General features: G+C 41.1%; 2 protein-coding genes across 2 annotated transcripts in view; both read left to right on the plus strand.

Moving 5' to 3' along the window:
* LOC141140934 (S1 RNA-binding domain-containing protein 1-like) overlaps window positions 1–12,127 on the plus strand; it is a gene marked incomplete at its 5' end in the record, with an annotated part of 149,507 nt that extends 137,380 nt beyond the window's left edge. The window contains 1 exon segment of the mRNA XM_073628488.1: window positions 11,393–12,127. Within this exon segment, the coding sequence (XP_073484589.1) occupies window positions 11,393–11,685 (293 nt within the window).
* EPAS1 (endothelial PAS domain protein 1) overlaps window positions 1–14,282 on the plus strand; it is a 510,313-nt gene that overhangs the window by 174,440 nt on the left and 321,591 nt on the right. The gene's annotated exons all lie outside the window — the stretch shown is intronic.

Here is a 14,282-nt window from a genome sequence, read left to right on the forward strand (position 1 = left end):
AAATGTCATGGTGAAGGTCAGGTTAAATGGATTGGTGTTTAATTTTTGCACAAAATTTAGGAGGTTCTCCGGAGTCCCGTCCCAGACGAGCAAAATGTCGTCTATGTACCGATGCCATAACACCACATTGGCCATGTAGGGACAGGTGGATGTGGACTCGCGCCACCAGCTCTCCCATTCCCCCAGGTACAGGTTCGCATATGATGGGGCACAAGATGTCCCCATAGCGACCCCCTGTACCTGGAGGAAAATATGACTGTTAAACAAAGTAATTGTGGTGCAAGATGAAATCTAGAGCATTGATCAGGAAATGTCTTTTTCCGTCACTCAATGGGCATCGCGTGACAGCACATGTTGGATGCAGGCCAGTCCTTTTCCATGAGGTATTGAACTATATAATGCTTCAACATCCAGGGCCACCAAAAATGATTTTGGCGGAACCTGGATGCTGTCTATGATCTGCAGAAGATGCATAGTGTCTTTTACATAGCTAGGTATGCTTAACACATACGGTCGCAGATGTCCGTCTAGATATTGGCTTAATTTCTCCGTAAGGGACCCGTTGCCTGAAATTATTGGCCGGCCAGTTGGTTTACGTATATCTTTATGCAGTTTGGGTAAAGCATAAAACTTTGGGGTACGGGGTAGGGCAGTTCTAATGAAGTCATACTCAGATTTAGTAAGTAAATTTGTGGCATATGATTCATCCACAAGTCTATAAAACTCCCTTTGAACCTTTCAATCTTATTGGATGAGATCCTGCAATACCAATGTTGATTGGACAGTATTTATATTACAAATTGCAACGTATTGGTCGTTATAAGGGCAGGCCACTTTCCATTTTACCTTCAGCTTTGTTCCCTACCCACATTTGCTCAATCTGCTTTTTGTTGCAGCTTAGCGTTCTGTGAGTTTGAAAGAGAGCAGTGTGGGGAACAAAGCAGAGTGCTCGTTTGTGAGTTTCTGAGGCTTCCCAATCTTTGCTCAGAACATCTTGCCATCTGCAGGAGGAATAGGGGAGGGCAATAGAATAAGCAACTTAAAGGATAACTCCACTTTTTAGCACATAAAAAATATATATATATAACTATATAGATATATATCTATATAGATATATATAGATATATATCTATATAGATATATATATATAATATATATAGAGCGTTTACAATTGCAACACAAAGCAAGTCATATTAAATGTTATTAAAATTTACCTTTCCTTTTCAATCTGAAGCACTGTAAAGTGCAATGCAATACGGCTACCACAGATCGTGTACAGAACACCCCCATTCTAGAGTGATTGGCTTATACTGATTGGCTTATATTTATACTGATACTGAGTCTGCACTAAGATACAAGTCAAATTTTTAGCATCTCCTGCAACAAAAATGTTATTTAAGGTGAGATACTCCCAAAGGGAAATCACGTCTAAAAGGATGCAGACCCTGCAACTTCTCTCATTAGAGCCCTGCAGGTACAGCAGCTGAATGATAATTATAAAACCACTCCCATTAAGATTCCCTTGCACATAGACACAAACAGCTATTTCTTCCAAATAACAAGGTAGTAATCCTGCAACAAAGTTAGTTAAAAATCCTTGCAATGTATGTAGATTACCCAGGGGGAATGTTTTTTTTCTCAACAAAAGTGGAGTTGCTCTTTAAAAAGTAAACCTTCATTTACAAATGGAGCAGTGTGTGTTAAAGTACTGAGGACTTTGTACTGCATAGGGATGTTATTGGCAAAAGTAATAAAAGGTGAACCCTATTAAATGATATACTGCATCTTCTATCACTACTAAATTATCTAAAATATTGCCTCTAAAGTTATTTCTAATTGTGTGTGTGTGTGTGTATATATATATATATATATATATATATATATATATATATATATATATATATATATATATATATATACGGTATCTCACAAAAGTGAGTACACCCCTCACATTTTTGTAAATATTTTATTATATCTTTTCATTGTAAAGTAGTGAGTGTACAGCTTGTATAACATTCAAAATTTGATGTCCCCTCAAAATAACTCAATGCGCAGGCATTAATGTCTAAACCACTGGCAACAAAAGTGAGTACACCCCTAAGTGAAAATGTCCAAATTGGGTCCAATTAGCATCCCCGTCACTGAAAGTTCAACATGGCACCTCATGGCAAAGAACTCTCTGAGGATCTGAAAAAAAGAATTGTTGCTCTACATAAAGATGGAATAGGCTATAAGAAGTTTTGGCAAGACCCTGAAACTGAGCTACAGCATGGTGGCCAAGACCATACAGCGGTTTAACAGGACAGGTTCCACTAAGAACAGGCCTCACCATGGTCGACCAAAGAAGTTGAGTGCACGTGATCAGCGTCATATCCAGAGGTTGTCTTTGGGAAATAACGTATGAGTGCTGCCAGCATTGATGCAGAGGTTTAAGGGGAGGAGGGACAGCCTGTCAGTGCTCAGACCATATGCCGCACACATCAAATTGGTCTGCATGGATGTCATCCCAAAGGAAGCCTCTTCTAAAAATGATGCACAAGAAAGCCCGCAAACAAACAGTTTGCTGAAGACAAGCAGACTAAGGACATGGATTACTGGAACCATGTCCTGTGGTCTGATGAGACCAAGATAAATGTATTTGGCTCAGATTATGTCAAGCATGTGTGGCGGCAACAAGGTGAGGAGTACAAAGACAAGTGTGTCTTGTCTACAGTCAAGCATGGTGGTGAGAGTGCCATGGTCTGGGGCTGCATGAGTGCTGCTGGCACTGGAGAGCTACAGATCGAGGGAACCATGAATGCCAAGGTACTGTGGGGCATCCTCAAACGGGAGGTGGAGGAGCACAAGGTCTCTAACATCCACCAGCTCCATGATGTTGTCATGGAGGAGTGGAAGAGGACTCCAGTGGCATCCTGTGAAGCTCTGGTGAACTCCATGCCCAAGAGGGTTAAGGCAGTAAAATAATGGTGGCCACACTTTGGGCCCAATTTGGACATTTTCACTTAGGGTTGTACTCATTTTTGTTGCCATTGGTTTAGTCATTAATGGCTGTGTGTTGAGTTATTTTGAGGGGACAGCAAATTGACACTGTTATACAAGCTGTACACCCATTACTTTACATTGTAGCAAAGTGTCATTTCTTCAGTGTTGTCACATGAAAAGGTATAATACATTTTTTACAAACATGTGAGGGGTGTATTCACTTTTGTCAGATACTGTGTGTATGTGTGTGTGTGTGTGTGTGTGTGTGTGTGTGTGTGTGTGTGTGTGTATATACATACATACATACACACAGCGGGTAAGATAAGTATTTGAACACGTCACCATTTTTCTAGGTAAATATATTTCTAAAGGTGCTATTGACATGATATTTTCACCACATGTCAGTAACAACCAATGCAATCCATTCATACAGAGAAACCAAAACAAATACGTTCAGAAATTAAGTTAGGTATAATAAAATGGGATGACACAGGGAAAAAGTATTGAACATACAAACTGAAATTTATTTAATACTTCGTAAAAAATCCTTTGTTGATGACAGCTTCAAGATGCCTCCTGTATGATGAAACTAGTCGCATGCATTGCTCAGGTGTGATTTTGGCCCATTCTTCCACACAAACAGTCTTTAAATCTTGAAGGTTCCATGGGCCTCTTCTATTAACTCTGATCTTTAGTTCTTTCCATAGATTTTCTATTGGATTCAAGTCAGGTGATTGGCTGGGCTCTTCTAGCAGCTTTATTTTCTTTCTTTTCTTTCTTTGAAACCAATTGAGAGTTTCCTTGGCTTTGTGTTTGGGATCGTTGTCTTTCTGAAATGTCCACCCTCGTTTCATCTTCGTCATCCTGGTAGATGGCAGCAGGTTTTTATCAATAATGTCTTGGTACATTTTTCCATTCATCCTTCATTCAATCATATGAAGTTTGCCAGTACTGTATGCTGAAAAACAGCCCCACACCCTGATGTTCCCACCTCCAAACTTCACTGCTAGTATGGGGGTGTTTTTGGGGTGATGTGCAGTGCCACTTGACCTCCCAACATGGTGTGTATCATGGCATCCAAAGAGTTCAGTTTTGATCTCATCTGACCAGACTAAATTCACCCAGTTTTTCACAGGCTTGTCTAAATGTTGTGCAGCAAACATTAGACAAGCTTGCTTTTTCTTCAGCAATGGAGTCTTGCGTGGAGAACATGTACACAGGTCATGGCGGTTGAGTGCATTACTTATTGTTATCTTTTAAACACTTTTAAAACTTTTAAACACCCCACCCTATTAGATTGTAAGCTCTTCTGAGCAGGGCCCTCTTAATCCTATTGTATTGTATTATATTATAACTGTATTGTCTCCCTTTTATATTGTAAAGCGCTGCGTAAACTGTTGGCGCTATATAAATCCTGAATAATAATAATAATAATAAACAATTGTACCTGTATATTCCAGCTCTTTCTGAAGCTCTCCACAAGTGGTCCTTGGCTTTTCGACAACTCTTCTGATAATTATTTTCACTCCTCTGTCAGAAATCTTGCGAGGAGCACCTGGCTCTGGCCTGTTTATGGTGAAATTATGTTCTTTCAACTTTCTGGATTATGGCCCCAACAGTGCTCACTGGAACATTCAGAAGTTTAAAAATCCTTCTATAACCAATGCCATCAGTATGTTTGGAACAACTAGGTTGTGAAGGTCTTAAGAGAGCTCTTTGCTTTTACCCATCCTGAGATGTTTCTTGTGTGACACCTTGGTAATGAGACACCTTTTTATAGACCATCAATTGAGACTGAAACAGCTGATATTGATTTGTACCCACAAGGGTAGGATTGCTTTCTAATTACTCATAGATTTCAACTGGTGTCTTGGCTTTCCATGCCTTTTTGCCTCCCTTTCTTCATGTGTTCAATACTTTTTCCCTGTGTCATTCCATTTTGTTACACATAACTTTATTTCTGAACTTATTTGTTTTGGTTTATTTGTATGTATGGATTGCATGGGTTGTTACTGACACGTGGTGAAAATTTCATGTCAATATATATATATATATATATATATATATATATATATATATATATATATAATTTGTTGTGTTTTGTGCATTCTATATGTACAGAGAATTTTTTTCTTTCCTTGTATTTTTGAATTGCAGTACACAGCCATCTTCAGATCTGTCCAGAAATGTTTAGTCGGGTTCAAGTCTGGGCTCTGGCTGGGCCACTCAAGGACATTCACAGAGTTGTTCCACAGCCACTCCTTTGTGGGCTGTGTGCTTAGGGTCATTGTCCTGTTGGAAGATAAATCTTCACCCCAGTCGGAGGTCCAGAGAGCTCTGGAGCAGGTTTTCATCAAGAATGTCTCTGTACATTGCTGCATTCATCTTTACCTCGTTCCTGCCACTGAAAAACATCTCCACAGGATGATGCTGCCACCACCATGCTTCACTGTAGGGATGGTATTTGACAGGTGATAAGAGGTGCCTGGTTTCCTCCAGATATGACGCTTGCTATTCAGGCCAAAGAGTACAACCTTTGTTTCATCAGACCAGAGAATTTTGTTTCTCATTGTCAGAGTCCTTCAGGTGCCTTTTGGCAAACTCCCGGCAGGCTGTCATGTGCCTTTTACTGAGGAGTGGCTTCTGTCAAGTCACTCTACCATACAGGCCTGATTGGTGGAGTGCTGCGGAGATGGTTATTCTTCTGGAAGGTTCTCCTCTCTCCACAGAAAAATGCTGGAGCTCTGTCAGAGCGACCATCGGGTTCTTGGTCACCTCTCTGACAAAGGCTCCTCTCCCCCGATCGCTTAGTTTGGCTAAACGGCCCACTCTAGGAAGAGTCCTGGTGGTTCCAAACTTCTTCCGTTTATGGATGATGGAGACCACTGTGCTCACTGCGAACTTCAATGCTGCAGAAATTTTTCTGTACCCTTCCCAAGATCTGTTCCTCAGTACAATCCTGTCTCTGTGGTCTACAGACAATTCCTTGGACTTCATGGCTTGGTTTGAGCTCTGACATTCCCTGTTAACTGTGGGAACTTATATAGACGGGAGTGTGCCTTTCCAAATCATATCAAGTCAACATCTCAAGGATGATCAGTGGAAACAGGATGCATCTGAGCTCAATTTAGAGTGCCATGGCAAAGGCTGTGAATACTTATATACATGTATTTTTTTTATATCTATATAAATTATCAAAGATTTCAAACAAACTTCTTTCACGTTGTCATTATGGGGTATTGTTTGTAGAATTTTGGAATAAGGCTGTAACATAACAAAATGTGGAAAAAGTGAAGCGATGTGGATGCTTTTCGGATGCACTGTACTGTATATAGTTTTCTATATGATACAGTATATAATGATTTTCCTTTATTAGCCAGTTGGCAAAATAATTACTCAGTTCTCAGAATTATGTCCTTATTTTGCTATGTCAACTGGTACACTTTAGTATTGCTGAGTCTAAAGTAAAGGATAGATATCACCCTATATAACTATACAGAATGTTTTGTAACTTTTGGAAGTGTGTCTTAAGTGTATCTTTCCCCATGGAGACAGGCCTATTTATGTTGCCTTTGTAGCTACTGTATAATTTTGTATATGGGGTGTATTTGTCTTTTCTATATACAAAGAGATCTTCTCAGCAGCATAGCTCAGAGTAAAGTCATTTTTCAGGAGAAGCTTCAAACGACACATGACCTTACACAAAATAATAATTCCTATTTTAATACCGGCCTTGTAGGTTTACACCATCTCCTCTTCATCTGAACCTTTACAAAGATTTTGATTGAAGAGACAGCTGAGAAGTGTATTTCTTTTTCTCGATCGGGCTCATAAATCACCCATTTATCAGATTGTACGCCGAGCCCTCCCCAGGAATAACATTTACTTCTAGAAGTATGCCCTGTCATGATCTAACCGCAGTCTTCCCTGCGTCTCTGGTGGCTGTGTTTAATAAGTGCGCTTTTTCTTGATTCACAATTTATGCGGCATATAATTTATTTTCAGATTTGAATTCATTTCCTGAATACGCGGTCGCCTGACCACAAAAATGAGTCATTTCACAGCACAACCTTCTCGCCTGGTCTCTTATTATTTGGCTTTCTTTACAGTTGCTCCCTGGATGGCTACAAAGGCTTTTTTCTTTCACAGAATTTATGATCACTATTGTGCCGGCATTAATATTCGATTTCTGCTAAGGGGAAATGATGCTGGCTGAAAAGAAATTATTTCTCAGCAATGTGACGGCCTCTAATGCACTTTCTCATTTATGTTGAGATTATAATATAATGTGTTGCTGCTTCATCCAACCCTTTAACATTACATGTTACCTGTATTTTAGTACAAAAACATAAAATACTGCTATATAGGCAGGTGGTCAGGAAAGTAGACACAGTTGTTCATTTTCTAAAGACTGTTCATGTAGCAGAACTGTCACTCAACTGTTAAGAGTTTAGGAATACCCAAAATTCCCATTTATAAAGGATCCAGATTATTGTGAGGAGATCCCGTTTTTGGAGTACTTAAAATGGGGTTCCACCCAAAAAAAAAAAAAAACTACATGAAAAATCTTAAAAAAAGATACAAAAAAACCTTTGGATATTTTTTTTTTTTTTTACTCACCTCTAAATGCCTGTTGCTATGGGGTCCCTCGTAGTCTGCCTCTTTCAGTGCCTGGGCTGGTGACATCACTTCCGTCTCGGCACAGGAAGGGCTCAGCTCTGCTCCCTCCCTCCTGTCAATCATCTGGGACCCATTACAGGTCCCAGGTGACTGAGCGGCCAATCACTGTGCGCGGCGCCGCTCGCGCGTGCGCAGTGGGTGCCAGGCTGTGAAGCCACAGCCCGGCGCCCACAGTTGCAATGCCGGCGCCACTGAACGGAGGGGGAGACGAGCGGGGCTTCGATCCCCCGCATCGCTGGACCCTGGGACAGGTAAGTGTCCAATTAAAAGTCAGCAGCTGCAGTATTTGTAGCTGCTGACTTTTAATTCTTTTTTTTTTTTTGACTGGCCCTCCTCTTTAAGACGTATAAATCAGGGAATCAACTTATAAATAATTTTCATGGATTGAAGGAATCTTAACTAATAATCTGATACACGGAATTTTGAGGTAAGGGTAATACCAATCAAAGCTTTGGGTATCCATTTGAGAATCGGATATTATTTTAAACCACCATGTTTATTACAGTACATTTGCATAGACCAGCTATCTCCAAACTGCGCCCCAGGGGCCCGGATGCAACCCTTTGCTTGTTTTTATCTTGCCCTTGGGGCACTCCTCCATCCACTGACACCACAAATATATAAATGGTGTATTGTTTATCCAATATCCAGGATTTGGGTTGCAGCAGTTTCACAACTAGCAATTTGCCTGGCGCAAATTATTTTTTGGTTTTGAGCATCCACTGACACCAACAATTGAGGCATAATTCCTGTTGCTGACACCAACAATTGAGGCATAATTCCTGTTGCTGACACCAACAATGGGGCACTTTTTCTCCCACTGACACTATCAAAATGGCACAATTCCTTCCATTGACACCAACAACGTTGCATTATTCCTCCCATCGACACCAATGTTGGGGCCTTAATCCTCCCATTGACCCCAATGATGGGGCATTATTCCTTCCACAGACACCAACAATGAGGCATTATTCCTCGCGTTGACACCAATGATGGGGCATTATTCCCCCCATTGACACCAATGTTGGGGCCTTATTTCTCCCACGTACCCCAACGATGGGGCATTATTCCTCCCACTTACCCCAACGATGGGGCATTATTCCTCCCAGTCACCCCAAAGATGGTGCATTATTCCTCCCACTGACACCAACAATGGGACATTATTCCTCCCACTGACACCAATTGGGCAGAATTTCTTCCACTGATGCCAACGATGGGGCACTTAGTCATCCCACTGATATCAAAGGTGGGGCATTGTTTACTCATTGGACACCAGGACATTTTCTACTCCCACTGGCACTAGCCTGATCCCTCAAAAATCTGAAGGACAGTAAAGAGTAATTATTTACTATATGTTCATACAATGTATTAGTTTTGAACCCATGGGTAATAAAAAGTAAAAAACATTACTTAAATAGGATTTACAGTGCCTTGAAAAAGCATTCATACTCCTTGAAATTTTCCACATTTTCTCATGTTACAACCAAAAACGTAAATGTATTTTTTGGGATTTTATGCGGTAGACCAACACAAAGTGGCACATAATTGTGAGGTGGAAGGAAAATAATAAATGTTTTTAAAATTGTTATTTTTTATTATTTTTTACAATTTAACCTTTTACAAGTTTATTACAATTCTTTATTTTTATTTCAGCCCTGTTGGGGGGCTTTGGTGAGATATCAGGGGTCTTAACAGACCCCTGACATCTCCCCTTTGAGAGGGAAAGAAACTGAGGACACAGATTCCCCAGTCCCTGTCTCTGCAGTCTCAGCTGCACTGAAGATGAATGGACAGGAGACAGATGCTCCTCTCCATTCATAAACTGAAGTATCGTAAACACAGTTTGCAATGCTCAGTTACAAGTGACCACTGCCTCTGTTCATTCGGAAAAGGAAGGAGCCAGTAAAGACAGATTTACCAGCTCCTTTCTCCACTTTCCTTTCTGACAGATCGAGGACAAAGGGCTGCCCGAGGAGCCTGAAGGAGCACAGAGGACACAGATTGGGACTGGAGGAGGATATACAGAGACAGTTGGGGATGATCGGTGCAAGGGTTTTGATCTAAACCTTTCCATTGTAGCACTGGCTGTATGTTTAGGGTTGTTGTCCTGCTGGAAGGTAAACCCTTCGCCCCAGTCTCAAGTCTTTTGCAGACTCTAACAGGTTTTCTAAGATTGCCCTGTATTTGACTCCATCCATCTTCCCATCAACTCTGAGCAGCTTCCCTGTCCCTGCTGAAGAAAAGCATCTCCACAACATGATGCTGCCACCACCATGTTTCAAGGTGGGGATGGTGTGTTCAGGGCGATGTGCGATGTTTTCTGCCACACATAGCGTTTTGCTTTTAGGCCAAAAAGTCAAATTTTGTTCTCATCTGACCAGAGCACCTTCTTCCACATGTTTGCTGTGTCCCCCAAATGGCTTCTCGCAAACTGCAAATGGGACTTCTTATGGCTTTCTTTCAACAATGGCTTTCTTCTTGCCACTCTTCAGTAAGGGCCAGATTTGTGGAGAGCACGAATAATAGTTGTCCTCTGAAGAGATTCTCCCACCTGAGCTGTGGATCTCTGCAGCTCCTCCAGAGTTACCATGGGCCTATTGGCTGCATTCAGAGATGAATGCTCTCTTTGCCCGGCCTTTAAGTTTAGGTGGACAACCATGTCTTGGTAGGTTTGCAGTTGTACCATACTCTTTTCATTTGCGATTGATGGATTGAACAGTGCTCCGTGAGACGTTCAAAGCTTGGGATATTCTTTTTATAATCTAACCCTGCTTTAAACTTCGCTACAACTTTATCCCTGAACTGTCTGGTGTGTTCCTTGGCCTTCATGATGCGGTTTGTTCACTAAGGTTCTCTAACAAGGCACGGAGGGCTTCACAAAACAGCTGTATTTATACTGAGATTAAATTACACACAGGTGGACTCCATTTACTAATTAGGTGACTTCTGATGGCAATTGGTTCCACTAGATTTTAGTTAGAGGTTTCAGAGTAAGGGCTCTTTGACACTGATCCGCCCCGTGAACATCCGCTTGCTCAGCAGGGATCGCTCCGCCGATCCCCGCTGAGCAGGAAAATGACTGGTCCATCGCTGCACACTGTGCAGCGACGGACCTGTCAGAGTGCCGCTCTCCCCTATGGGGGATCGGATGACGACGGACCGTAGAGTCCGTCGTCATCCGATCCGAAAACAGATGGAAAAGTAGGGTTTTCCTCCGTTACACTTTTTCGGATCGGAGCGGGTCGGATGTCAGCGGACATGTCACCGCTGACATCCGACGCTCCATAGACCTCCATGGAGTGTCCGTTTAGGTTCGCCTAAAAAACTGACAGGTGGACCTGAACGGACAGTCCGTGTGAAAGAGGCCTAAAGGGGGCTGAATACAAATGCACGCCACACTTTCCAGATATCTATTTGTAAAAACTTTTGAAAACCATTTATCATTTTCCTTCCACTTCACAATTATGTGCCACTTTGTGTTGGTCTATCAATTAAAATCCCAACATGACAAAACATGACAAAATGTGGAACATTTCAAGGGGTACGAATACTTTTTCAAGGCACTGTACATGGTTTGACACATTTGAAATGTTGAAAATGAATGATGTAAAATCACGAGATGTACGTTACCGCTAACAGTATTTAGTCATGTCCTTTCACCATGATCTTATGCTGTTGTTATGTAATTAATGTCTAAGCTGCGCTGATTGAAAAACTATCCATTTTACAGCGTTTGATCAATCGGATTTCAAGACCAATATCGTCAGGATTGAAGACCTGAGGCTTGGAACTGTCCTTACTGGGAAAGTTGAAAGTGCCACATTGTTTGGAGTTTTTGTGGACATTGGTGTAGGAAAAGCTGGGCTAATTCCTATGCGATTTATAACCGAGGATAAACTCTCCAAGGAGAAAAGACGGAGAAGTCTTGGGCTTGGACCTGGAGAACGTGTAGAGGTTCAAGTTATAAATATCGTGGTTCCACAGTCAAGAATTACACTTGATCTTTTGCGTGTTTTAAAATGAGATTTGGCGGACTCAAAAGATGCACTCAGTTCTGTTTTAGCATATGAAGTGCCTTTTTTTTCTTTACAGAGTTTGATAAAAACAGATTTCAAGAACAATATCGTCTGCATTGAAGACCTGCAGGTGGGAAAAGTTCTTTCTGGGAGGATGGAAAATGCTGCAATGTATGGAGTTTATGTGGACATCGGTATGGGACGAGCGGGGTTATTTCATTTTTAGATTTTATATAACAGAAATCAAACTCCCAAAGGAGAAGAAACTGGAGACGACTTGGGCTTGGACCTGGAGAGCATGTAATGGTTCACGATCTAAATATTAATGTTTGGCAGTCAAGACTTCCCTTGAAGTTTTTCGTGTTTTAAAATGATGGTGCTTGGACACCCAGTTGTGTTTTTAGATATGAACTGCCGTTATATGTATTTTAATAAATTGATAAAAACAAGGTTGTTTTAGTAATAATTCTTTCACATGCACTCCTTTCTCTTTTTTCATTTACTGCAGCAGCCACTGATTGATCCTTATCTCATCCTCTGCTTTCCAGGGCTCACTTTCACTCATTTCCTGTCCATAAGACCAGCGGTTACTATGATTTTTTTCCCCCCTGGGGGGCCACTGGTCACACAGGCTCCCCTCATTAGTTCTATTGCATAAGCCAGGTCTGTTTTGGCCAATCTACACCTGCTTTCCATCTACACTATTTTACCAAAAGTATTGGGACACCTGCCTTTACACGCATCCCAGTCTTGGTCCGTAGGGTTTAATATTGAGTTGGCCCACCCTTTGCAGCTATAACAGCTTTAACTCTTCTGGGAAGGCTGTCCACAAGGTTTAGGCGTGTGTCTATGGAAATGTTTGACCATTCTTCCAGAAGCACATTTGTGAGGTCATGTACTGATGTGGATGAAAAAGCCTGGCTTGCAGTCTTCGCTTTAATTCATCCCAAAGGTGTTCTATCGGCTTGAGGCCAGTCAAGTTCTTCCACCCCAAACTCACTCATCCATGTCTTTATGGACCTTGTTTATGCACTGGTGTGCAGTCATGTTGGAACAGGAAGGGGCCATCCCCAAACTGTTCCCACAAAATTGGGAGCATGAAATTGTCCAAAATGTCTTGGTATGCTAACGCCTTAAGAGTTCCCTTCACTGGAACTAAGGGGCCAAGCCCAACCCCTGAAAAACAACCCCCACAGCATAATCCCCCTTCCACCAAATGATTTGCACCAGTGCAGAAAGCAAGGTCCCTTAAAGACATGGATGAGCAGGTTTGGGGTGGAGAAACTTGACTGGCCTGCACAGTCCTTACCTCAACCCGATAGAACACCTTTGGGATGAATTAGAGCGGAGACTGCGAGCCAGGCCTTCTCGTCCACATCAGTGCCTGACCTCACAAATGCGCTTCTGGAAGAATAGTCAAACATTCCCATAGACACACTCCTAAACCTTGTGGGTATCCTTACCAGAAGAGTTAAAGCTGTTATAGCTGCAAAGAGTGGGCCAACTCAATATTGAACCCTACGGACTAAGACTGGGATGCCATTAAAGTTCATGTGCTTGTAAAGGCAGGTGTACTTTTGGTATTATAGTGCATGTCTACTGCCAGTGATAATGTCCCAATACATGGGACTTGTAATTCATTGAGGCAGCAAAGACTAGGAGCATGAAGAGCAAATGGTTGGGATATTTCAACCCCATACATTTAGAGGAGGACTGCAATGGGTATAAGATGAGAACACACAGAACAAGGGTATGTAAAGTGGGAAGGAAACTCAAAAAGAGGGTACTAGGGGAAATGTTTTTTTTAATTTTAGTTGTGTGACTTTGAGCAGAGAGGAACATCAGATATTAAAGTATAAAATAAATGCAGCAATTTTTTAAGGCATTTGATGTATCTATTGATTATGAATACATTAGAAAGTTAAATATAAAATAAAATGTTCTCTGGTTATTTATCGCAATATCTTTAGATTTAGCGGTTTAGCTAATCACTGCATGTTCAATCCACAGAATCAGGCCAATAAATATGAAGAGATATTTAAAGTCTTGGTTTAAGAAGACTTTATAGAAAAAAAGGAAACCATATGATCCCTCTCAAATTCAGATCGATATCAGAGATTTAGGCTCTTGCACACAGATGACTTAAAACGCCCCTCGAAGGATTTACCCCCTCAATGACCAGGCCATTTTTTGCGATCAAGCACTGCGTTACTTTAACTGACAAGTGCGCGGTTGTGGTACGCTGTACCCAAACAAAATTGACGTCTTTTTTTCCCCACAAATAGAGCTTTCTTTTGGTAGTATTTTGATCGCCTATTTTTTGCGCTATAAACAAAAAAAGACTGCCAATTTTGAAAAAAACACAACTATTTTTTACTTTCTGCTATAATACATATCCCAAAAAAAATATATATAAAAAACAAATTTCTTCATCAGTTTAGGCTGATACGTATTCTTCTACATATTTTTGGTAAAAAAATCCCAATAAGCGTATATTGATTGATTTTCGCAAAAGTTATAGCATCTACAAAATAGGGGAAAGATTTATGGGATTTTTATTTTTTATTATTATTTTTTTAATAGTAATGGCGGCGTGCAGTGATT

The sequence above is a fragment of the Aquarana catesbeiana genome, linkage group LG04 (genome assembly GCF_042186555.1).
Source record: "Aquarana catesbeiana isolate 2022-GZ linkage group LG04, ASM4218655v1, whole genome shotgun sequence".
In the NCBI taxonomy this organism is placed as follows: Eukaryota; Metazoa; Chordata; class Amphibia; order Anura; family Ranidae; genus Aquarana; species Aquarana catesbeiana.